Here is a 20,492-nt window from a genome sequence, read left to right on the forward strand (position 1 = left end):
CTGGCCCTAATGGAGTTTGTCGGAATTGATATCGGCAACTATAAAACAGTGATTGCCTCTTCCAAGGAGAATGGGAAGGTATATGGCGACGAGCAAGGGAAAAGGTCTATAAGGACTGTAATGGAGCTTAGTACGCCAGTGCGCAGGTTTGGAAATGGGGTGACCAACGACGTTGAGCAATCACTTGACTTGAGGAGTAGGAGCTTCCGGGATGCCCTAGAGGACAAGAAGGGATGGGGGAACCTTGCGATGTTCATGAAGTATATTGATAGGGTTGTGAAGAAGAACACTCCCACCCATCCTCCAATATGCATGGCCGTTCCTGCTTACTTCAAAGAGAGAGAAAGAAGAATCTTGGTGGACATTGCAAATACGATGGACTTTAAGCTTGAGGGGCTTATTACGGACATATCTGCAATAGCGATGTTTGCATGCGTTAGAAGAGAAAATATGCCAAGTGAGTTCCTTCTGTTTGATTTCGGGTTTTCAAAGACTACTGCTGGGCTTTTTAGCTTTGAAAAGAATGTCCTTAAGCCGCTGTATATGAAGACTGTGAGGGTGGGATCTATGCAATTTGATGAAAAGCTGATTGACATCATTGTTGAGAAGCACTCTCTAGAGAAAAGCCGCCTCGTCCGAGAAAAGATCAAGAGGAATCTTGACAAGATTAAGACAACATTGAACTCCACGAAGTGTTGCAATATCCAACTGTTCATTACGGAGAATCCTCTGGAGGTGATTATCACGCAGGAGGAGTATAGGAATGCAGTTAAGAGCTATCTAAGCGATTTGGACTCGTTTGTTAGTTCGGTTATAAAGGAAACTGAATTCAATGGGCTGGTGGAGGTTGTTGGAGGGAACTCGATTTCGTTCCTTATTAAGGAGATGCTGAGGGATAAGGTTGAATATCAGGTAACGTTGGATGTTTCAGATTCTACTGCAATTGGTGCGGCACTTGGGATGGCATGCATGTCTTTAAGGACCAGATATTCGCTTCATGATATTGTGGGAAGGGAGATTTCGATCCGAATCCAGGGGGAGGATGTCAGCCCAACGGTGATATTCAAGTCGACGGAGCTGGTTGAGGGAAATCCAAAGATAGTTACATACAACAGAAAGGAAAGCTTTGTGTTGGAGATTCTGGAGGACGGAGAAGTGATTTCGACTCTAAACGTTGTGAAAGGTGAGACAAAGGAGACAAAGGCGATCCATGTGTCTTTTTCGATAGGAAAGTTTGGAACGGTTTGTGTGAACTCTGTGGAATGTGAAGAGTCTGTCGACTATGAATACAAGCCCTTCAGGATATCTGATATTGATCTGGATGATATCAAGGCATTGGAGATGAAGTACAGAGACGGAGAGCTGGGGCTCGAAAGAATAGGAACGATGAGGAATGAGCTAGAGACTATGGCTGTAGGGCTGGGAGATGCTCTGTATAACAAGTTCGGTAAGATTACAAACGACGAAGAATTGAATACAGTTAGGGAAGTAGCTATGGATTTGTTTGATATGCCACAGTCTGAAACTGTAGGACAAGAAGAGGAGGTCCGAAATACTATTCTGTCGAAGTTGGAGTTCATATCCAAGAAGCTTAGCGATTATAGGGACGCTGCTGTTGAAGACCTTAAGAAGCACAAGGATATGATCAACGAGTTTAGGAAGGAGTACGGTAGTGTTTTTACGCCTAGCTTCTACAAGCTGCAAGGCCTTCTCTACAAAGTGGATGAGTATCTTAAGGACTTCGACCTGAATCTATTCAATGTGAAATTGTTTGATGAAAGCTTTATAATGGAGATTAAGGGCGACATTCAGAAGTATCTAGAAAAAGCCAAGCTCGAGATTGAAGAGAAAAGAAAAGAGGAAGAAAGGAAAAGTAAGAAGGAGAATGCTCAGGAAGGCACTAGCAGCAAGCCTGAGTCTAAAGAGGAATCAGAAGCCAAGGAAGACAATGATGAGGAATCTGACGTTGCAAGCATTGACGAATAAAATATGACATAACTTAGCTTTATTGAATGAATGTCTCTTTGAATCCTAGAATTCCTGCTATTGGGAGGACTGCTTAGGCTCTGTAAACATTTCACCTTTTTCATCGAAGCCAAGATAGTTCTTCCGCATGAGGTTCTGATACATCTTCAGAGTTGTTGTGAACACCAGGCCGGCCAGCAGGAACATGATTCCCCCAAGCAATGCCCTTGTTCCAAAGTCCTTTGTGACTGGAAGGGTCTCTTGATCCTCCTTTGGGATGATCTTCTCTTTGATATTGAAGTTAATTATCTTCCTCCTGCCATCGTCGATGACCCTTTTCTTTATAAGGAAGAGGTCTCTGTATCTTCTGCGGTCGACACTGTTGCGTGCCAAAGTGTTTTCAATCTTGCTGTGAAGGTCTGGGCTCATGTCGGCCATCTCCCGGTGGATAATGTCGCTGATGTTCTCTGGATTGATCTTAAACTTTCCTATCCTAAGTGACTTGATGGCGCCTGCAGGAGATCCCGGATTGTCCGAGGTCAGGATCGGAAAGCCTTCCTCCTCGTCCTTCCCAGCGACAGCTGTTTCCCTTATAAAGTTATTTGGTCTGCTCTCACCTTCAAGTGCATTGGACTCACTCATGGATATCATTGAAGACTCGGTGTTGTACTCTGAATAAGCTTCTCCACTACCTATCCCATCTATGTACGGAATGATGTTCTGGTTGTAATACTCTGCAATTGCAAGGACTGAGCTGAGCATCAGAAAGACACCATTAAACAACATTTTCTTTGATGCGCTTTGGCGATATTTTAAACATCATTGAAACACAGGATTCAATACGGTTTCACATCAAAAGAGTAGGGTATGGCTATTGAAGAATGCTTTAATTCCTGTTCTTTAGCCCTGAGATGATGGGTCTTTTCGCGGCCATTAGGGCGGAATGCTTCCCTCCCAGGAAGGAGTTGGCAGATATTTTAAAGGGATTTAGACCACTTCTGGACACCAAGCTACTTCCAGACTGCTCAGGCACATCTTCTCCCGCATTGTTGGAGTCCGAGCCACTCTCTGGCGGCATGGCTATCCCACTCCCTCCGACGCTTTTTATCTTTTCAGGGATATCAATTGATTTATTCTGGTTGTTCATCAAGGACACGCCAAGCGTCATGATAGAAACGATTAAGGTCAACAAATTTACTAGAAAGCCTATCATTGATCTTTACATCTTCTTCGACTTAAATAGCATTAATGAAACAAAGCCTCAACTACTTGAAACAAATTTGTCAAACAGTATCAAGACACAGATGAGTATGAACACCAGGAGGGCGATCAAAACTAGGAGTGTCTCAAACCTCTCCTGCTTCTGATTCTCCTTGAGCTTGTTTCTGGTATCCGTCAGGGCCTTCTCAATGTCATTGCTGGTATAGTTCAGTCCCATAAGCTTCAGGGTACTTCTATCTAGTATCTGCTGATTGGCATCGGCTTTTCCTATTTGTCTATGGACAAGCCGCGCAGTATTCTCGAGCTCGTCAAGATTTTCGGCGCTTTCTGAGATGTCCCTGTGCTCTTGGACTGTCCTGTACAACTTGTCTCTCCAGTGCCTTACATTGCTTTTAGACGGATCGTCGTATCTTCCCTCCTCGTACAGATGCTTTTCATAGTCCCTTATCATCGCTTGGACAAAAAGCACATGCTTCTTGAGATCTTCTTGCGAAGAAAACTCTGTTCTCGAAAGCTCTGTGTTTATCTTCTCTTCCATTCCTCAGGGTAAGATATGGAAAATAACATGCCTCAGAAAACTGTCTGGACAATAGATGGCAGAAGAAGAAATATTGCAGTATACAATGAAGCCTATTTATTTGTTACGGCTTCTCCCTGGGATTCTATTATCGCCTTTTTTTCCTGGTCTGTGCTGCGGTGCCTGGATATCCGGTCTAGAATGAAGTATTTGTAAACAAACAGCCCAGTGGTGACAGATGCAAAGCAAATGTTTACAAAGAAGAACAGCTTGTAGTTTGCAGCCCTGTCCTCGATAGGAATATCCTTTCCCTTCATCTTGTCTTCAGAGAAGAGATTTCCAAATACAAGACTGGTGGCAAGGGATCCAAGAGCCGTGAAAGTTCCATGGTAGATCATCTGGGAGGTAGACTTGAGATGGGGAGGACACAAGTTCATGGCCAGCTGGACTGCAGACGGTTGAAGCAGCCCAAAATACACTCCCCTTGTAAGCTCAATAAGGCAGCAGTACAGAAATACGTTGGGGTCGTTGTAGTCCAGCAGGAAGTAGCACCCCACTCTAAATATCTGGAACAGTTGAGCAATGAAGAACGGCCAGACTAATCCGATCTTCTTGCTTATCGCTGGGAAGTGATAAAGCATTACAACCTCAAAAATCATTCCGCAGAAGGTTGCTGTAGCCACAGGAGATTCGTTAAAAAAGTTGACTATGGTCTGGAGCCAGAGGGGCCAGGAGGAGGGGAGGTCGTATCCCTTGATCCGTAGAATATCGGTTAGATACACAGTGTGGTATATCGACAAAGCCTGCCTCGTTATCCCGTTCAGAAGTATCATAAGTATAAAGAACAAGTAAGACCCGTTTCTCATCAGCTCCATGCAGTTTGCAGCTATATCTCTTCTAACAGTTCTTCCCTCGCTGGCGGGAGACTTGAGGAGTAGAAACACCATGGTTGCCGATATGGCCGTAGTTGCCAAGGAGTAGTATCTCAAGTTTCCAAATCTAAACTCATCTCCGTCCTTGATACACTTCTCTATTAGCTTGCAAGACAAGCCATAGCCTGCAGTTCCCCACAGCCTCTGCTTTCCATATGCCCTAGCCCCTGCTTCTGGAATTCCATTCAGGTAGTCAAGCACAGCCTTATCAAGCAGTGGAGGAATCCCATTGTTGAATGCCATGTAGAGAAGGAGGTTTATCCAGAACATCCCCGGGAAGATGTCCATGTAGGAATCCACATAGAACATCTGTAGAAGACTACACGTAAGAAGAAGAGCCCCAACCATAAATAGATGGGACCTTCCAAACTTATCATTCATTGTGCCAATAAAGATATTCGTGAAGAATATTGCTCCGAGCATGGGGCCCATATACTTTGCAAGGTCCCCGTCGGTAGCACCAAACTTCTTCTTTGCAAAAACTCCCCTGAACTGGTGGAGAGTGTAGTATTGGAGGTTCACAAAAAAATACAAAACCTTTGGTGTAAGTAGGAATTTTCTGTTTATCTTTCTTATAGACTCCATCGCTCGCTAAACATATTTTTTATTTATAGGTTTCTATTAAATTAAATTTAATATATTTAAACAACACATCAATGTTACGTATGGGATCAAATATCCCTGCATCAAATTAATTTCTGATATTTCCATGGCCGTAAAAAGCTTATCTGGGATTCCCAGGCAACCAGGTCTTTCTTATTTTACAAGGTTTAATTTCCGTTGACAGATTCCTCAATCTTCCCGACAGATGGTCTACGTCCGCTTACATCTTTCTCCAAGACCTTTTTACGCGAAGAAAAAGCACCAAGTAGCTTACCATCCCTAACCTCGTACTTGAAAAAGAATAAAAGGATTGCCATGACTGTTACAAGGATATTGGACATGAAGAACGTCCTAAATGACTCTACCTTTCTCTTTATCGTGTCTTCGGGGGTTAAGGCCTCGTCGTTCTTGAATATATATTGGAAGTAAAGCCCTGCTGTTACTGACCCCAGCGCAGTGAAAGTTCCGTTGTATATCATCTGGGATGTTGCCTTCAGGTGGGGAGGACACATTTTCCCGGCCAACTGCACCCCTGACCCATGCGTCAGTCCGAAGTTTATTCCCTTAAACATCTCGAATAGACAGCAAAAGGCGAACACGTGGGGGCTTGTGCGGGGAAGAGCAAGGTACAATCCAAATCTGACCGCCTGGGATGCCTGAGCCAGGAGTAACGGCCAAAACAGTCCTATTTTCCTGGCAATAGCATCGAAGTAGAATAGAATTCCGACCTCCAGCGAAATCTCAAACACGGTGATGGTGGCGAATGGAAGGCTGTTGAAGACCCATATTCCACTTTTTATCCACGCGGGCCAGGACGTAGGAAGTGTGTATGGCCTTACGTTGAGCACGTATCTGGTATATACCGGGAGATAGATTGTCATTGCAGCACGTGTAAATCCATTCAGGAAAATTATAAATATGAAAAACAAATAGTTTCCATTTCTTGCCAATTCCTTCCACTCGGCCATAGTATTATGGCTAGGGCCCCTGCATTCACTCCCTGATTCTTTCAGGAACATCATCACTAAAGCCACTCCGATAATAGTTGTAGCAAGAGAGTAGTACCTAAGATTTGTGAAGTCGATTCCGCCTCCAGTCATCCCCATTCTGATGATTGCCTCAATGGAAAAGATGCTGATAAAGTATCCCATAGTTCCCCAAATCCTTTGTTTCCCGTAGTCCCTGGAGCTCACTTCTGGAAAGGTGTTTAGATAATCCAAGACAATCTTGTCCAGTAAGGCCATGATTGGCGTGTTGGTTGCAAGGTAGGCGAAAAGGTTTGCCCAGAACATAAGGCGAACGCCCTTTATATATTTTTCCACGTAAAACAGTTGGAAAAAAAAGCAGGACAGAGACAGCAGACTCACCATAAAAATCCTTGACCTTCCGAATCTGTCGTTCATTGTTGCAAGAAGTACATTGGTAAAGAAGGTTACAAACATCAGAAGCCCTACAGTCCCCAGCTCGCTTTCTCCAATTCCAAACATTTCTTTCGCAAACAAAGGTCTGAACTTGTGCAGCGTGTAATGCTGCATACTAATGGCAATGTACAAAATCTTTGGGACCAGCAAATATCTCCTGTTCAGTCTTGAGAGTAAGCTCATTTCAGGGCCTAGGAGATATTCCTTAATTATTCGGCTAAGTAATCTTTGCATATTTTTAATAAGACATCCGTCTTAAGCATTTATTCGGTAAGAATTCTAGGCATATCTCCTTGGACTCCTTTATACCCATTGGCCAGGCCTGGTGCAGGGGCAGGCTTAGAAGACAGAAAATCACACCCCATAGGTGGAGAGCATGCAGAGGAAGATCAGAGTGGGCGTGGTGAACGGAACACTAATCACAGCGATTGTTATGCTTGGCGCCGTAATCATATATCTCTCGGGATACTATAAACTCATCTTTTTATTTTCTGATGACGTAGGGAATGCCATTCTGATGAACAAGGAGGACATCGAAAGAAATATCTATGGAGACGGGATGAAAATTAAGATTCCCAGCAGAAGGATGTGCGGGGAAATGTGGAGGGACTTCCAGAATATGAGGACGGATGCAATTATAATCATCTCTCAGGGCGAATATGTCAGGATCTTCAACATTATTTCCAAGGAAGTTAGAGAGTACAAGCATGACGAGTACATCAAGCATATAAATGGAATGGGAGGATACCTGCTTTTCCTGAATGCTTTGAAGTACGATATCCGAAACTTTCTGAGGAATACGCTCGAAAATGACGAGCGGGATGTAATAGAAGATTCACCCATTATATACGGATGCTTGATACTTCCAAACACAGATGGAGGGCTCAAATTTATGTCTAAATCAAAGATAATGGATGTTAACTGCACATGGAATGACGTTATTGACTATGTCTATCCTGAGGAAGAGAGTGTGAGTATAAAATAAATTATGGAGGTATGTGGTTTTGTTAATATATGTATGATGATTTGCATGGGTCTGCAAAGAGTGTGTGGTGATAAATAAAAATTACCTGGGAAGGGCATGGAGAAAGGTGAGGTACCCTTAGACGGCGGGCTTGCGGAAAAGCTGGAGTCGAAGAGTTGGAAGGATAGGCAGGAGGCATATACTATACTTGGATCCTTATGGAGTGAGGGAAAGATGGCGGATCCAGAAACTGTTCGAAAGCTTCAAAACGAAACTAACATCCCTGCGCTTGAGGCAGCCATAGATGCTCTTTTGCATGTGAATGGTCTTAGAGTTGGCGATGTTAAGAAGGTCTTTGTGAATATCGGGAATCCAAAGACCAGCATCAAGACCAGGATCGATAGCTTAATTGGCAAGCTGGAGGACACTGAAGAGCTTGTGGAGACGCTGTGTGAGCTCCTAAGCTCTAAGTCACCAAAGAATGTTGTTGGAGCATTGTCAGCCATTTGCGGTGTTATCAGGGAAAAGGGATGTGACTTGAAGGTTGTGGGAAGCAGGATAGGGGAAATTATGAGGCATGCGGATAAGAACATTAGAAGCGAGGGATCAAAGCTATGTGTGGAGCTGTACAGGAGAAATGGAGAGGCGGTTTTACCGTATTTGAATGGACTAAAGCCAATACAGCAAAAGGAACTGATGGAGGAATTTGACAAGTGCAACCCTATTGTCGAAGAAGAGGCTAGTAATGAGCCTACACGCATTTCCGAGAACCTCTTTAGGGATGCCTCTGATGACAATTGGAAGACCCGGCTGGAGGCCATGGCTAGCATCAAAAGATTAGCCAGAAGCATTGAGTACAGCAGTGAATTGAACAGTCTTTTCTGTAGAAGAATAGGGGACGTTAATAATCAAGTGTTCCATGTGACTCTTGAGGCCCTTAATGAGCTGAAGCCTAGGAATGCTGAAATTACAAGGGGACTCATTGAAAGACTCAAGGAGAAGAAAGATACAACTTCCGAGAAGATAAAGGAAACCCTTTCGTGCCTTGGAATTAAGATAGATGGAAGTAATGCCGAGTTTTTGCGGCATAAGAATCCTCAGGTGAGACTGAATCTATTAGACTACTCATTGAGAGATTTGCAAAACGATAGAGGATTCATTAAAATGGTAGGGAATTGCATTCTTGACCCTGTCGGGGAAGTTAGGAGCAAAGCAATGGACGTGGCTGTTGGAATATATAAAAAGTATGGGAACGTATTTGACGGGGTTGTTAATTCGAATGCCCTTTTGAGAATCAATAGAGCTATAGGGGAGATGTATAAAGAAGGGGCGCCCGGCAACTTTGAAGGTCTTCAAACAGCATCAGATAAGAAAGTAAGAGTGTCCGAGGCCATTGCTGTCGAGGAAGACAAAGCCTCGAAAGACAGGAAGAGCGGGCCCGCAAGCAGTGGGAAGAATTGCTGCAAAGACAAGGGCCTTGTTTCTAAAGAAGATGGTATTGGAAACAAGAGGAAGCATTCTGAAGCAGGCGTTGAGGTTCTTCTCAAGAGTGTTAGTAAACAGAGAGTTAAGGGAAGTGGATGCAGAGAAGAGGTTTTTACGCCCCAGTTTATCCAGATGATGGACAATGGGCCGTTTCACCAGGTCTATGACCTATTCGACAGTATAGACAAGATTGCTGTTAGTGATTTTCTGATAGATTTTCTTATAGAATCAAACGCCTCAGAAGCATTTATTAATTCTACACTCTTGTCGTTTATCTCCAATAGGTATATCCTGAAAGAATCTGAGTGCAGGAAACTTGCGGAATATCTCCTGTCCAACGAAATGTTTGAGGAGTTGGGGATGATGGATAGGGTTTATCCCGTGACAAAGTTATTTCTGGTTTACCAAAAGATAGGGACCAAGGAGTCCAGTGACGAGATATTGAAGTTGGTGAAGAAGTATAAAATGTTCAGGGGAGACAGGAAGCAGTTTATTGAAGGAATCAAGAAAAGAGGAAGAGTGGAAGTGGAGGATGCAATAAAGGGGTGTCCAGACTTCCTAAGCTTTGTGGATGAGCTTGAGGGAAGCTTTATGTCGATAACAGAAGAAGACTGTGGTGATGCGCAGACAGTATCAGGACCTGGGGAAAGGGGCGATGGCCTTACTTGCCAGCAATCGAAAGAGATTGAAAAGCCCGGAGACAGAAAAGAAGTAGACGTGGAGATGCCGCGTATTCATGACGATTCCTTCGCAGTTGAGGACACAAACATCGAGGCTTCTTTTGAGGCTTTGAGCATACATTCTGTGTCTGGCATCTTCACACCGAACTCGAAGAAAGTTAGAAAGGAAGTTGTGCTTCCAGAAAGAGAGATCAGTGGGCTAGAGTTGGTTCTAGACCACCTTATTGACTCAAACCCGGATGTTAGCGAGGTTGCCTTCAAGAGACTCATGAGTATTATAGATGGCGGAGTTGAGCCCCTCTTGTCCTTTTCGAACTCGATTGTCAGTTCAATCTCTATCCAGCTTTTCGACGTACTCCACAACCCATCGTTTTCGGAACTGATCCTTCAGGCTTTTTTCAAACTCAGCCAAAGTAAGCTTTTCTGCGAGCAGCTGAGGAGGGAAACTCTGCTCAGTGCCAACACAGATCTTATAAAGATAATGAAGAAGCAGAATGCCAAAGGAAGTGATGTTAGACCATCTGTTTTGGGTAGCCTTCCACAAGATACCTCGCTTATAGGCGAGATCTTGATCAACTTATGCCTAAACTCTAAGCCCAGCCTTATCCTGGAGGTGTATCTAGAAATGCTAGCCTCTTCCAAAGAGGAGATTCTCCTGAAGCTTGTGTGGAGACATTCGAAGGCGTTAAAAATGGACGACAAGGAAGAGCTTGTAAGAGTTCTCGATGTATTAATGCGCTTTTATGACGAGAACTACACCTCAATTCTTTCTGAGGACAACGTCACCCTGAAGATACTGCAGCTTCATTTGAAGGAGATGGTTAAGTTCTATAGAAAAGATATATACAGATTTGGAGTTCGTGGTCTTGCCAAGATATTTGTAGGCTCCATGATTGAGAATACCGAGTCTGTCCATCATCCCGGAGATAAGAAGGTTGATTCTAACTAGAGATTTGGCAATAAAGGTGTTGTTTGTGGTATGCTCCTGCCTAGGATCCTCCTGGATCCTGAGGGATAGATTTCTTCTTTTAGGATCCCCATACCGATGAATAGAAGAAAAAGGGAAAGAAGAGAATACTTATTGCAAAAAGAGAGAGAGATGCTTGACAAGGAGGCGGAGGAGAAAAAGCGAAGATTGGGAGAGGCGCTGGAATCGAACACAAAAATTCCCCACGAGATTAGAAAAGATGCACCCATGCTGTTGGACGAGATAATTTACGAGGGAAGGATTGAAGAGGAGCACAGACTTCCAAAGGTAATGGTTACCACATCCAGAAGCCCAAGCTCGCAACTACTACACTTCGCAAAGCATCTATCATTGGTTCTGAATGGCGAGAACTTCATTCGTGGACAGTTGCGTGAAGAAGAGGTGAGCGATGTAGCACATAAGTATGGATATACCTGTGTTATCATTGTTCACGAGAACCGAGGAAGGCCAGCTTCGCTTGCTGTGTCCTACTTTCCGTTCGGGCCCACCATGAGATTTACAATAATAGACCACTTTCTGACAAGAAGAGCCTTTCCTCTTGCACCCAAAGCCTATTTTGTATGCGACAACATGGAAGGAACTGTTGGAATAAAAATCAAGGAGAAGATGGCATTGTTGTTTCCTCAATGTAGCAGGGCCAAAAGAATAGTGAGTCTGGTAAACAGAAACGACACCATTGCATTCAGGCATTATTTAATAGAAAATGGAGACAGAACCACGCTGAGCAAAAGCCTTGGAATGGACCTGAGGGCGTACGAGATAAGGAAAGGAACGTTTGAGATGGATGGAGAGTTTGAATGGGCTTACAAGCCATACATGAACTCCCGAAGGACACGGGAGGAAATAGGATGTACGTCTCAGAAATAATTAAAATTATGACTGTTTGTTGACTTGGACCTCATTATAAATGTGAATGCCCTCCATCCCCCAAATGAACAATACCTTTCTCCTTGGACAGATGCTCAGAGTCCCCCCCATAACAAGATACATGACTCTTCTTATATCAGCAGTGGCTCTGCTAGTATATGTGGATGCCGTGTCCCCCTACAGCCTATACTACTCTCCTTTGTTCCTTAAAAGACTTGAGATATGGAGAGTATTCACATCATTCCTGTACTTTGGGAAGCCAACACTAGACATGTTCATGCATGTGGTCTTCCTGTACCGTTACTCTCGAATGCTCGAGGAGGGATGTGTCAATACTTCCGAATACTTCTGGCTGATTCTTGTCATATCGTCTGTCCTTTTTGCCATATCAAACATCTATGGAATATCTGCGCTTGGAACATCATTTTCTGCAACAATAACATACATCTGGACAAAAAGGAATCCAAGGGCAATCGTCCAGATATTTGGATTTATTTCGTTTCCTGCATTCTACCTGCCATTCATTCTTCCCGGATTCATGCTTCTGTCGCGGAGATCAATATCTATAGACGATGTGCTGGGAATAGTTGTTGGGCATTTGTTCCACTACTTCAAAGATGTTTATCCTAGGTGGGGCCGCGATATTCTAAGTACGCCCTGCTGGGTCAAGAAACTCTTCAATGAACATCCATCGAGCTGCTGCAAGGCCCGGAAAGGCATCACAATCAGGGAGGGAAGAGAAAGGCACGAAAGAAATATGGGGTATAGCAACGCAAGTACCACAAGTGGGGATTCTATGGCAAGCTTGACGGATATGGCAGATACCAAGAGTAGTACAGAGAACAGTGCTGTTACTGAGGAAAGTCAATGCTGTGCAGAATCCTTCAAGGATTCGTCGGTAGTGTCTTCCCAGAAGTCCATGGCTGTTTCCACAGTAGTAGGTTCCTCGACAGAAGCCAAGAACAATTACCTAGATTTTACTGAAGCCCTTTGCGACAAGGAAGTAGTAGCGGAACAGAACCCAGAAAGCCAGTCCAATGAAGAATGGGATGAAAAATGGGGAGACAGTGACAACGAGAGCGAATGTTCGTGATCGTATGTGCTCCCGAATTTTACAAAGCTTTGTGCATGTCCTGCTGATGCAGGACTTTGTGTATCTAATACACTCTCACAGAATGGAGCCACAGACGTCAACTTTGAATATCAACAGACCAAAAAGGCAGCCATCTCTGCCCAAAGCCCATCCATCAATAAATTTTTCTCGACAAATCATTCATGGGAAGATGTACAACAGATCCTTTGGTGGACCTTATAACTCCAAAGTCTCCATTAATTGCTATTAAAATTCCACATGTCCCTTTCTTTTCCCCGTCGAGTACACAGACGAGATCATTCTTCCGTGGTTGAACAAATGAAATCTCTGAGACAGAAAAGGCCTTATCCTTTGTCATGAATAGGCCGTCTCTATAATCCTCAAGGGCCAACTCTTTCCCAAGGGCATGGATCAACGTGCCTTTGTATGGATTGTCCTTCTCATCAAGCCAGTCAATGCCGGGATCCTCAAGAGCACACGCACTGGGGGTTTTGTATCCCGGCGTTCTATACCCCGGCGTCTTATACCCCGGCGTCTTGGATCCAATTGCCTCACTGTATCTTAACGGCTTACTCAGACCTTCTCGCCCAAGAACGGCTATACGACTCTTTTCCACAGTTACAAACTTCATATTGGAGTTAAGCTGTATCCTACATATATTCCTATCAACCTCCTTGACCACACCTCCATGACCCTTATATTCTCCACACTGTATCTGGACTTCTTTGTTGATCAGCGGATCTCTTCTGACCTTCTTTCGCTCCAATTCGTTGGTTTTTTCGTTTTGGAGATTCACAGTAACAGGAGCCTTCAGGTCGTCAATACTAACCTTTAGTTCTTCGGTGAAATCTCTTGTGGCAACTATACAATCTTTTCCCTCTATCTTCACAACCACTCCGTTTTCTCCTTTGTAAGACACAGTTTCTCCTAGGTCGAAATGCTTTACAAGTCCAGAGCTTTGGACTTCAAACTTTCCATCTCTGCTCTCTACCACCGCAATCGTGCCGCTAATGCTTCGGACAACACCTTTCATCCCTATAAGCTCTCCCCGGGTTACCCTGACCTTATCTCCAACAGATATAGGACAGGCCTGGTGGAACTCCTCAAGCTCTTCAAAGGTCGGCTCAACATCAAAATCAATGCTGTTCTTCAGCACATCCTTCTCCAAAAACCCATCCACATATGTGTCGCGCTTGTATATGTAGTACCCCCTGGACTTTATCACGCTTCCGCTTTTAAAGTTCTCTGGATTAAAGAGCTTTTTCTCCCCATCAATCCTTGGAATGGTTCTGATCCTTACCATTTCTCCGTCAGACTCAATTATCTTGGCAAGATCATTTTTGTACTTTCCATTTCTTATCCTTCCCCACTCCCCACAAATCCTCTGCTCGTGATATGTCATCGCCTCAATCATTTCCTTCTGAGGAACAACAGACACGCGACTTCTGCTTACCCCTCGGAGAGATTCCAGGGCATCAACAACATGCTGCTTCTGAAAGGCTTCAACATACAGATATCCCTTTAGTCCGTCCTTACAGATTATGCTAAATACATTTTTAGGATCGTTTTCTATAATCCTCATCAGGATCTCTCTTTCAGACCCCCTCTTGACTCGGACAATAAACAACCTTGGTGACGTATTCTTCGGGACAAGATTTGCTTGCTTGATTCCATGTTCAACTGTCTCCTCCTCAATCTCCTCGTCTTCAGGAATAGACGCGTACTTTTCTTCAAGCTCCTGCGTAAGTTTAGTCCAGTCTCTGCGGGGCACTACCGTTTCCTGCACCTCGTCCAGGTCTTCACAGCTGAGCTCGGAGTCTTCCTCAGATGCTTCCATACTCACATACTTGCTTACAGATCTCTTTGCCATTCAATGGGGCTTCGCACTTAAAACCATTAACTAGTGGAATCCTCGACCCCAATGGAAATAAGAGAGCTGAAAAAACTGAAGAAGGCTGTGGAGCTTAGAGACATCGATAAAATGATCTCGCTTGCGAAAAAAATATCGCCAGAATGTTCTGGAGATGCAGAAAAGATCCTGTCGGAATTCTATAGACATGAGGTGTCGGTGGCCAATGCCGTTATTGAGTTAGTTGCGTACTCAAAGGTATATAAACATAAGATAAAACCACCGCTGAAAGGCTGCTTTTGCTTTGTGATCTCAAATCCAAGAGAAGACTCTTCTCCCCAGTAATAAACCTATGGCTAATTTTCTGTTAATTGCCAGACAAAAGGTATCCCTCAGAATGAGGGTACTGATATCGGCTCCGTGCAATCCTCACAAGAATACAGCGACATTATTAAGGGAGCTTCTGGATATAATTCCTAACTCTTATGTCTGCGACGCCGATCAGGAGTCTGGAGTGAGCATAAAGATAGTTGAGGACGTAGGACCCCAGTGGGTGGTCTTCAAGAACTCACAACTGCAGATAGTTTTGAAAATAGTCCAATACAAATCCAGAGACTACTTGAGAGTGTCAAAGCCCATCTCAAAGGATCACCTTCCCCAGCTCATTGTAAACAATTTCACAACAGACACCGGGATGAAGATAGTCGAATTTCTGGCGGAGATGTTTCCGTTTAGCCAGAGCTCGAGGCAGGTCGCAAACTTTACCGTTCAGGGCGACTTCATATACTTCAGAGTATATAGATACTGCTTTGGAGAAAAAGGCCCGATTATGGAGAATGTCGGACCTCACTTAACACTGAGGCTGTGGAGAATGGTAGAGTATAAGGGGGGCGAAAAAAAGGTCATGAACTTCAAGAAGTTTATCAAAAATTCAAACATACTATGAATTGACCACAAGGATTCTCTCATACCCCCAATAAAGCAGATACATATTGAATATACTACTCTACGTGAAGGGACTTCTCCACCTGTTTGCTGATTTCCCCCATCTTGTCGTTCATCTCTCTTATCTTTTCACTGTAAAACCTTTCCATCTCCTCCTCCTCTTTTCTTAGGGCATTTATCCTGCTCTCGTACTTGTCGTTAAGAATCCTTATCGTTTCTGTTCGAAGCCTGAGATACCTAGCCTCCTTCATTGCTCCGCAATCGTTTTCAATCTCAAAGATCTTCTTCCTATAGTTATTGTAAAACAGATGGTTTGTTTTCATTGTCAACTCGTCGAGATTTGTATATATAAGAAGCCGCTGAAGTCTTTTGAAGTCGTTACTCTCCTCTTGATCTATATTGATAAATCCCCAGGGGTACTTTCTTCCACGGATGATCTCTCCCCCATGTTCATACATGGTTTCACTGGCAATCACAGCAAAAGGCATGCATCCAACTATGTCTGCGACCTCCTCAGTTAGATCTCCATCATTCTCGTTGAGATATGGTACAAAGGAAAAAATATTGTTTTCAGACAGGATCTGCCTTACATTTTCCTTCACATCGGCCAACTCATCGGGCGTGTACATGTCTGCCTTTGGTATGATAGGCACAAGGTTGCAGCTCTGGGAGAGCTCATACATGTTCTTTATTTCCTGATCGGTTAACGTATCTGAAGGAAGAAGATACAGACACACGTGCACTCTGTTGTCCTTGAATGCCTTGTAAAGGCCCTGCTCATTATCGAAGTATTCTCTATTCATAGCATTTATGTAGTCCAGGACAGGACTTATATTTGCTTCGTGGTAAGTTACGATGGATATTTCCAGAGAAATGTCATTTTCAACTATCTCGTTTCTTGTTGCAGTGATATTGTTTGTTCTTTTCTTGTCAACCAGAGGCGCTGCAAATATTGAGTTGATCAATGTGGATGTGCCAAGTCCTCTCCTTCCAACAACTAGTACATTCAGCTCAAAACCTTTAACCATGGAGCTTTCTCGCACCTGGTCTGGAACGGAAGAGAATCCTACATTGTTCCTAATGTTGATGGTTCCGAGATTTCTAACTATCGTTGGTATGTTTTTCATGTTTGTTTGTTTGTTGTGGAGTCTGTATTTATGAGTTGGACTGATATGAATAATCCCCAGAGAAAGGAAGGTGTTACATGGCACAAACAGTAGCCAAAGAAAGTACATTGTCTCGCGGTGGCACTGCATGTATAGCTGGTGGAGCCATGTAAAAAAAGACTGTGGGCTGTACGGGCACTGGCTCTATATGGAGTGGTGAAGCTTTCTTGAAATAAAAGTTTGTTTATGTAATGCCCCATGGAATTTGATAGGATAAGAGAGCTCCAAAGAGAGAGAAAGTGGATGCAATTCTGCTGTGCGATAGTTGACTCTATGGATTCTCTTCCTACAGATAAGGTCCTAAATATCTTCCTGGAAAGTGCAGGGCAGGTTCATCCCAGGTCATCGTGTGAGGTCTTTTTAATGTTCTCAGAGAGATTGAACCCCGAAGATGGCATAAGGATTCTGGCTATTGGAGAGGAGATAATAAGAAACACCATTTTGTATTCCGAGCCATTTGAAGTGGAGAAGATGCTTCTAGAGATGAAGAGGTGCTTGCTTTTAGTTGAGATAAATGATCTCAAAGGCATTGAAAAGAAACTGTTTGAGTGGAAGAGCCTCAAAATGCCAAAGAATGTGAGGACTATGTATAACCTTCTTGGGTTTAAGCTATACCAGAAGATCCGGAATATTGAGGCTGCGTTTACCCATCTCTTAAAGTATATAAATTTATCGGAGTCTGAAGACCTGATGGACACTCTTGTAGAATATGCGATGCTTAGCAAAGAGTTTTTTAACTACACCTTGATAACATCACTCCCCGGTTTCAACAAAATGAAGAATAGGGAGCTGAAGGAGATATTCATAATGTTCAGAGAAGGGAATGTAAAGGGGCTGGAAAAGAGGTATAATAAGTTTACCGAAATCTTTGGAAGCTATGCTGATATAGTCAAGGAGAAGGCATACATGATAGCCCTAATAAACATCTGCTTCCTAGAGGTCGAGAAGAAGGTATCGGTCAAGAAGATCGAGGAGTTGCTGGAAATTTCCAACAAAATGGCCATATACATAGTTCTCAAGTCCTTTGGGCTGGGGTTAATCAGCGGATGGATTGATGGAGAAGAAGGCACTCTTTACTTTGATAGCCTTATTCCAAGAGCACTGCAGAAGGAGGAAATTGTGAAGCTTAAGGAGAAATACGACGTCTGGGAGAAGAAGGTCCATGAGGTCATAGCCATGCTGAAGTAATTAAACATGTTCATCTTTTTCCAGAAACTCTATATTTTTACCTGTCCCTCCGCTTATTATTTTCGTCTTGCTACTTGTAGTTCTTAAGACACTTCCAGGCCCTATTATTCCAAATTGATAGTTAGGTCTGTCTTCCGTCCTTGACTTCATGATAATGCACTTTTCGCTACCGACTAAATAGTAGTCATCGCTATAGCCCTCCAATGACAGGCCATTTGACGCTAATCTGACCTTGTGTGGCACATCCTTGCACTCAAATACATTCTTTCCAGAAGAGGCAAACAGTGAATTGCCGCACAGACACATCGAAGTCACATTTGATGCAAACCCGGCTATTGCGGTTCTATTATTCCTCTCATCCCAAAGACATACGCTTCCGTCCATTGAGCAGCTGTAAATGGATCCGTTGTTGAACATGACGCGGGTAACAGGGAGTCTGTGCCCCTTCATGACTGACACGCTATCTCTTGCCCTGATGTCCCAAACTCTTATAGTGCAATCGGAGGACCCACTGAAGATTCTTCTGTCGTATGTGTCCAGACACAGAACAGAGGACATGTGTCCATAGTATTCTCTTATAAATTCTCTATCGACAAGATCGTAGCACTTGATCAATCCGCCAAGTAAAGCACAAAAAACATATGGATGGATCTTGCTAAACTTAACCTCCTCGCAAATCTCTTTCAAGGGAACAGTGGCCAAAAGTTGCTTTGTTTCTATATCTATTATTCCTGTTGTTCCATCCATGGATGAAGACGCAAGGAATGTATCATAAGGATCCACATCCAGCGACTTTATCCAGTTGTTGTGGATTTTCAATACTGCAGTGAGCTTGTACTTCATGGCAGGGAGGCTATGGAATGCTGCTTTTCTCTCAACGACTTATAAATGGAATACTATCCATCGTACTTTACCTCAAACGGGCTGAGAATGGAAATGAACTTATGCCATAAAGAAGTTCGAATCAGTCCTGTATCCTCTTTCTTGGGCGCCCTCTTGTAGCCCTGTAGCTCTTTATTGCTGTGGAAAATCTTGTCTAAAAGGCTATTCAAATATCTGTAGTTGGGCTTTTCCGCGAATTCCAAGCTACTAATGTGCTGAAAAAATTTTATGAGGTGTTCCTTTCCATGTATCCCATCACAAAGATCATACACAGATAGGTTTTCTTTTATTTCCTTTGTCCTTGCCTCCTGTTTTTTTGACACTGAGGCCCCAGGTTCCATCCACGGCAGCCTTGACTTGTAAAGGAGGATTAAGAGATAAAATAAGCTCTCAAGGTCATCTCTCCTCGACTGCTCTATTCCTCTGTGTGTATTTATCGACATGTACCAGAGAGTCCCTGACACACTCTTGCCTCCCACCTCAGGGATATGGCTTCCATCTCCCCTTAGATACGGTGCAGACATTCCAAAGTCTACAAGGTATATCCTGTTATTATGGCCAAACATGACATTTTCCGGTTTGATGTCCCGATGCAGCCTTCCTTTTCCGTGTATAAATTCAATGGCATTGAGGAGCTTCTTTCCAACAATAGTGGCAGATTTCTTGGTGAAGAATCTCGGATGTCTTTCCAGTAGGTCCTTCAATGAATATTTGAGAAGAGGGAGAACAAGAAAGGTTAGACCCTCATAAGATCCATGGTCGACAAGCCGGGGAATCTTCTCACATCCCTGGAGTTCGCTGTAGGCTTGTATTTCATTGATTATGCTGTTTCTTCCGGCTTTCGGTGCATTGGTTTCTATCTTCAGCGCATATGACTTCTGGTCTGCTTTTTTCTTCACCTCATACACTTTCCCAAATCCTCCCTTTCCAATTTCTCGGCATATAGTGTAGTCCATGATTTCACCCCTCATAACCTGACACAGAGTGTTTTTTTAGAAGCTTTTTTATTCCTTATTTTTGACCAGAAAGCCAATGGTCTTGAAGCTTTTGGAAACGCTTAATGAGGAAGGCGCGCCACCAATGTTCTTTGTACACCAACTACTTCAAAATAAGTATGCATGTTGAAAGGAAGAATTGAAACGAGATCCTGATTGCCAAAGATATTTGTTTTTATGAAAAATGAAACCCACAAACCTCATAATGGGTGAAATCGGCTCTGATAGTGCAGCAATTAAAAGAATAAAGAAGGAGTATGCACTACTTGAAAGCGACAAAGGCGACCAGAGAAAGAAGGATTCGACATCAAAGTACATCAGGATTGTTCCCTTTGTTTCTGGAGACTTGTTTACGTGGGAGGCATACCTAACAGCGCCCGAGGAAAGCGTCTATAAGGGAGGAATTTTCAAACTCCTTATAACATTTTCTAACGAGTATCCTTTCAAGCCTCCTAAGATAACATTCCAGACGCCCATCTACCATCCAAATATAAATTCTTCTGGAATGATTTGTATAGACATCCTTGGGAAGGAATGGTCTCCAGCGCTTACGCTGAATAGCGTCTTGCTGTCTCTTCTCACCCTTCTCGACGATCCAAATGCAGATGATCCCTTGAGGCCGGAAGTTGCAGATATATATAAGACGAATAAGGAGGAGTACAGATTGAGGTGCCAGGAATCTGCCAGAAAAGCCATGGAGAACAAAAAATAAAGGTTTTTGAACATTGGGG

General features: G+C 43.4%; 18 protein-coding genes across 18 annotated transcripts; 9 read left to right on the top strand and 9 right to left on the bottom strand.

Moving 5' to 3' along the window:
* Positions 1-9: 9 nt before the first annotated feature.
* On the top strand, positions 10-1,986 carry ECU11_1830 (uncharacterized protein; the record flags this gene model as incomplete). Its single annotated transcript, NM_001042322.2, has 1 exon — positions 10-1,986. One exon carries the CDS (start codon positions 10-12, stop codon positions 1,984-1,986), a length of 1,977 nt encoding a protein of 658 aa, NP_586489.2.
* A 57-nt stretch (positions 1,987-2,043) lies between these two features.
* ECU11_1840 (uncharacterized protein) lies at positions 2,044-2,751 on the bottom strand (the record flags this gene model as incomplete). The annotated part of the gene is made up of 1 exon (NM_001042323.1): positions 2,044-2,751. One exon carries the CDS (start codon positions 2,749-2,751, stop codon positions 2,044-2,046), a length of 708 nt encoding a protein of 235 aa, NP_586490.1.
* Positions 2,752-2,851: 100 nt separating this feature from the next.
* On the bottom strand, positions 2,852-3,178 carry ECU11_1850 (uncharacterized protein; the record flags this gene model as incomplete). Its single annotated transcript, NM_001042324.1, has 1 exon — positions 2,852-3,178. The coding sequence occupies one exon, from the start codon at positions 3,176-3,178 to the stop codon at positions 2,852-2,854; it is 327 nt and encodes a 108-aa protein (NP_586491.1).
* A 48-nt stretch (positions 3,179-3,226) lies between these two features.
* Positions 3,227-3,724, bottom strand: ECU11_1860 (uncharacterized protein; the record flags this gene model as incomplete). The annotated part of the gene is made up of 1 exon (NM_001042325.1): positions 3,227-3,724. One exon carries the CDS (start codon positions 3,722-3,724, stop codon positions 3,227-3,229), a length of 498 nt encoding a protein of 165 aa, NP_586492.1.
* A 92-nt stretch (positions 3,725-3,816) lies between these two features.
* On the bottom strand, positions 3,817-5,220 carry ECU11_1870 (uncharacterized protein; the record flags this gene model as incomplete). Its single annotated transcript, NM_001042326.1, has 1 exon — positions 3,817-5,220. The coding sequence occupies one exon, from the start codon at positions 5,218-5,220 to the stop codon at positions 3,817-3,819; it is 1,404 nt and encodes a 467-aa protein (NP_586493.1).
* Positions 5,221-5,405: 185 nt separating this feature from the next.
* On the bottom strand, positions 5,406-6,842 carry ECU11_1880 (nucleoside transporter; the record flags this gene model as incomplete). The annotated part of the gene is made up of 1 exon (NM_001042327.2): positions 5,406-6,842. One exon carries the CDS (start codon positions 6,840-6,842, stop codon positions 5,406-5,408), a length of 1,437 nt encoding a protein of 478 aa, NP_586494.2.
* A 193-nt stretch (positions 6,843-7,035) lies between these two features.
* ECU11_1890 (uncharacterized protein) lies at positions 7,036-7,644 on the top strand (the record flags this gene model as incomplete). The annotated part of the gene is made up of 1 exon (NM_001042328.1): positions 7,036-7,644. One exon carries the CDS (start codon positions 7,036-7,038, stop codon positions 7,642-7,644), a length of 609 nt encoding a protein of 202 aa, NP_586495.1.
* Positions 7,645-7,740: 96 nt separating this feature from the next.
* ECU11_1900 (uncharacterized protein) lies at positions 7,741-10,737 on the top strand (the record flags this gene model as incomplete). The annotated part of the gene is made up of 1 exon (NM_001042329.1): positions 7,741-10,737. The coding sequence occupies one exon, from the start codon at positions 7,741-7,743 to the stop codon at positions 10,735-10,737; it is 2,997 nt and encodes a 998-aa protein (NP_586496.1).
* A 96-nt stretch (positions 10,738-10,833) lies between these two features.
* Positions 10,834-11,643, top strand: ECU11_1910 (brix domain-containing protein; the record flags this gene model as incomplete). Its single annotated transcript, NM_001042330.1, has 1 exon — positions 10,834-11,643. The coding sequence occupies one exon, from the start codon at positions 10,834-10,836 to the stop codon at positions 11,641-11,643; it is 810 nt and encodes a 269-aa protein (NP_586497.1).
* Positions 11,644-11,707: 64 nt separating this feature from the next.
* ECU11_1920 (uncharacterized protein) lies at positions 11,708-12,736 on the top strand (the record flags this gene model as incomplete). Its single annotated transcript, NM_001042331.2, has 1 exon — positions 11,708-12,736. One exon carries the CDS (start codon positions 11,708-11,710, stop codon positions 12,734-12,736), a length of 1,029 nt encoding a protein of 342 aa, NP_586498.2.
* Positions 12,737-12,890: 154 nt separating this feature from the next.
* Positions 12,891-14,606, bottom strand: ECU11_1930 (uncharacterized protein; the record flags this gene model as incomplete). Its single annotated transcript, NM_001042332.1, has 1 exon — positions 12,891-14,606. One exon carries the CDS (start codon positions 14,604-14,606, stop codon positions 12,891-12,893), a length of 1,716 nt encoding a protein of 571 aa, NP_586499.1.
* A 51-nt stretch (positions 14,607-14,657) lies between these two features.
* ECU11_1935 (uncharacterized protein) lies at positions 14,658-14,930 on the top strand (the record flags this gene model as incomplete). Its single annotated transcript, NM_001415296.1, has 1 exon — positions 14,658-14,930. The coding sequence occupies one exon, from the start codon at positions 14,658-14,660 to the stop codon at positions 14,928-14,930; it is 273 nt and encodes a 90-aa protein (NP_001402557.1).
* A 52-nt stretch (positions 14,931-14,982) lies between these two features.
* Positions 14,983-15,531, top strand: ECU11_1940 (uncharacterized protein; the record flags this gene model as incomplete). Its single annotated transcript, NM_001042333.2, has 1 exon — positions 14,983-15,531. The coding sequence occupies one exon, from the start codon at positions 14,983-14,985 to the stop codon at positions 15,529-15,531; it is 549 nt and encodes a 182-aa protein (NP_586500.2).
* A 55-nt stretch (positions 15,532-15,586) lies between these two features.
* ECU11_1950 (septin-like protein) lies at positions 15,587-16,657 on the bottom strand (the record flags this gene model as incomplete). The annotated part of the gene is made up of 1 exon (NM_001042334.2): positions 15,587-16,657. One exon carries the CDS (start codon positions 16,655-16,657, stop codon positions 15,587-15,589), a length of 1,071 nt encoding a protein of 356 aa, NP_586501.2.
* Positions 16,658-16,894: 237 nt separating this feature from the next.
* ECU11_1960 (uncharacterized protein) lies at positions 16,895-17,884 on the top strand (the record flags this gene model as incomplete). The annotated part of the gene is made up of 1 exon (NM_001042335.1): positions 16,895-17,884. One exon carries the CDS (start codon positions 16,895-16,897, stop codon positions 17,882-17,884), a length of 990 nt encoding a protein of 329 aa, NP_586502.1.
* On the bottom strand, positions 17,885-18,727 carry ECU11_1970 (uncharacterized protein; the record flags this gene model as incomplete). Its single annotated transcript, NM_001042336.1, has 1 exon — positions 17,885-18,727. One exon carries the CDS (start codon positions 18,725-18,727, stop codon positions 17,885-17,887), a length of 843 nt encoding a protein of 280 aa, NP_586503.1.
* Positions 18,728-18,780: 53 nt separating this feature from the next.
* ECU11_1980 (protein kinase) lies at positions 18,781-19,737 on the bottom strand (the record flags this gene model as incomplete). Its single annotated transcript, NM_001042337.1, has 1 exon — positions 18,781-19,737. One exon carries the CDS (start codon positions 19,735-19,737, stop codon positions 18,781-18,783), a length of 957 nt encoding a protein of 318 aa, NP_586504.1.
* A 229-nt stretch (positions 19,738-19,966) lies between these two features.
* On the top strand, positions 19,967-20,473 carry ECU11_1990 (E2 ubiquitin-conjugating protein; the record flags this gene model as incomplete). Its single annotated transcript, NM_001042338.2, has 1 exon — positions 19,967-20,473. One exon carries the CDS (start codon positions 19,967-19,969, stop codon positions 20,471-20,473), a length of 507 nt encoding a protein of 168 aa, NP_586505.2.
* Between the last annotated feature and the right edge of the window lie 19 nt (positions 20,474-20,492).

The sequence above is a fragment of the Encephalitozoon cuniculi genome, chromosome XI, assembly GCF_000091225.2.
Source record: "Encephalitozoon cuniculi GB-M1 chromosome XI, complete sequence".
NCBI lineage: Eukaryota > Fungi > Microsporidia > Unikaryonidae > Encephalitozoon > Encephalitozoon cuniculi.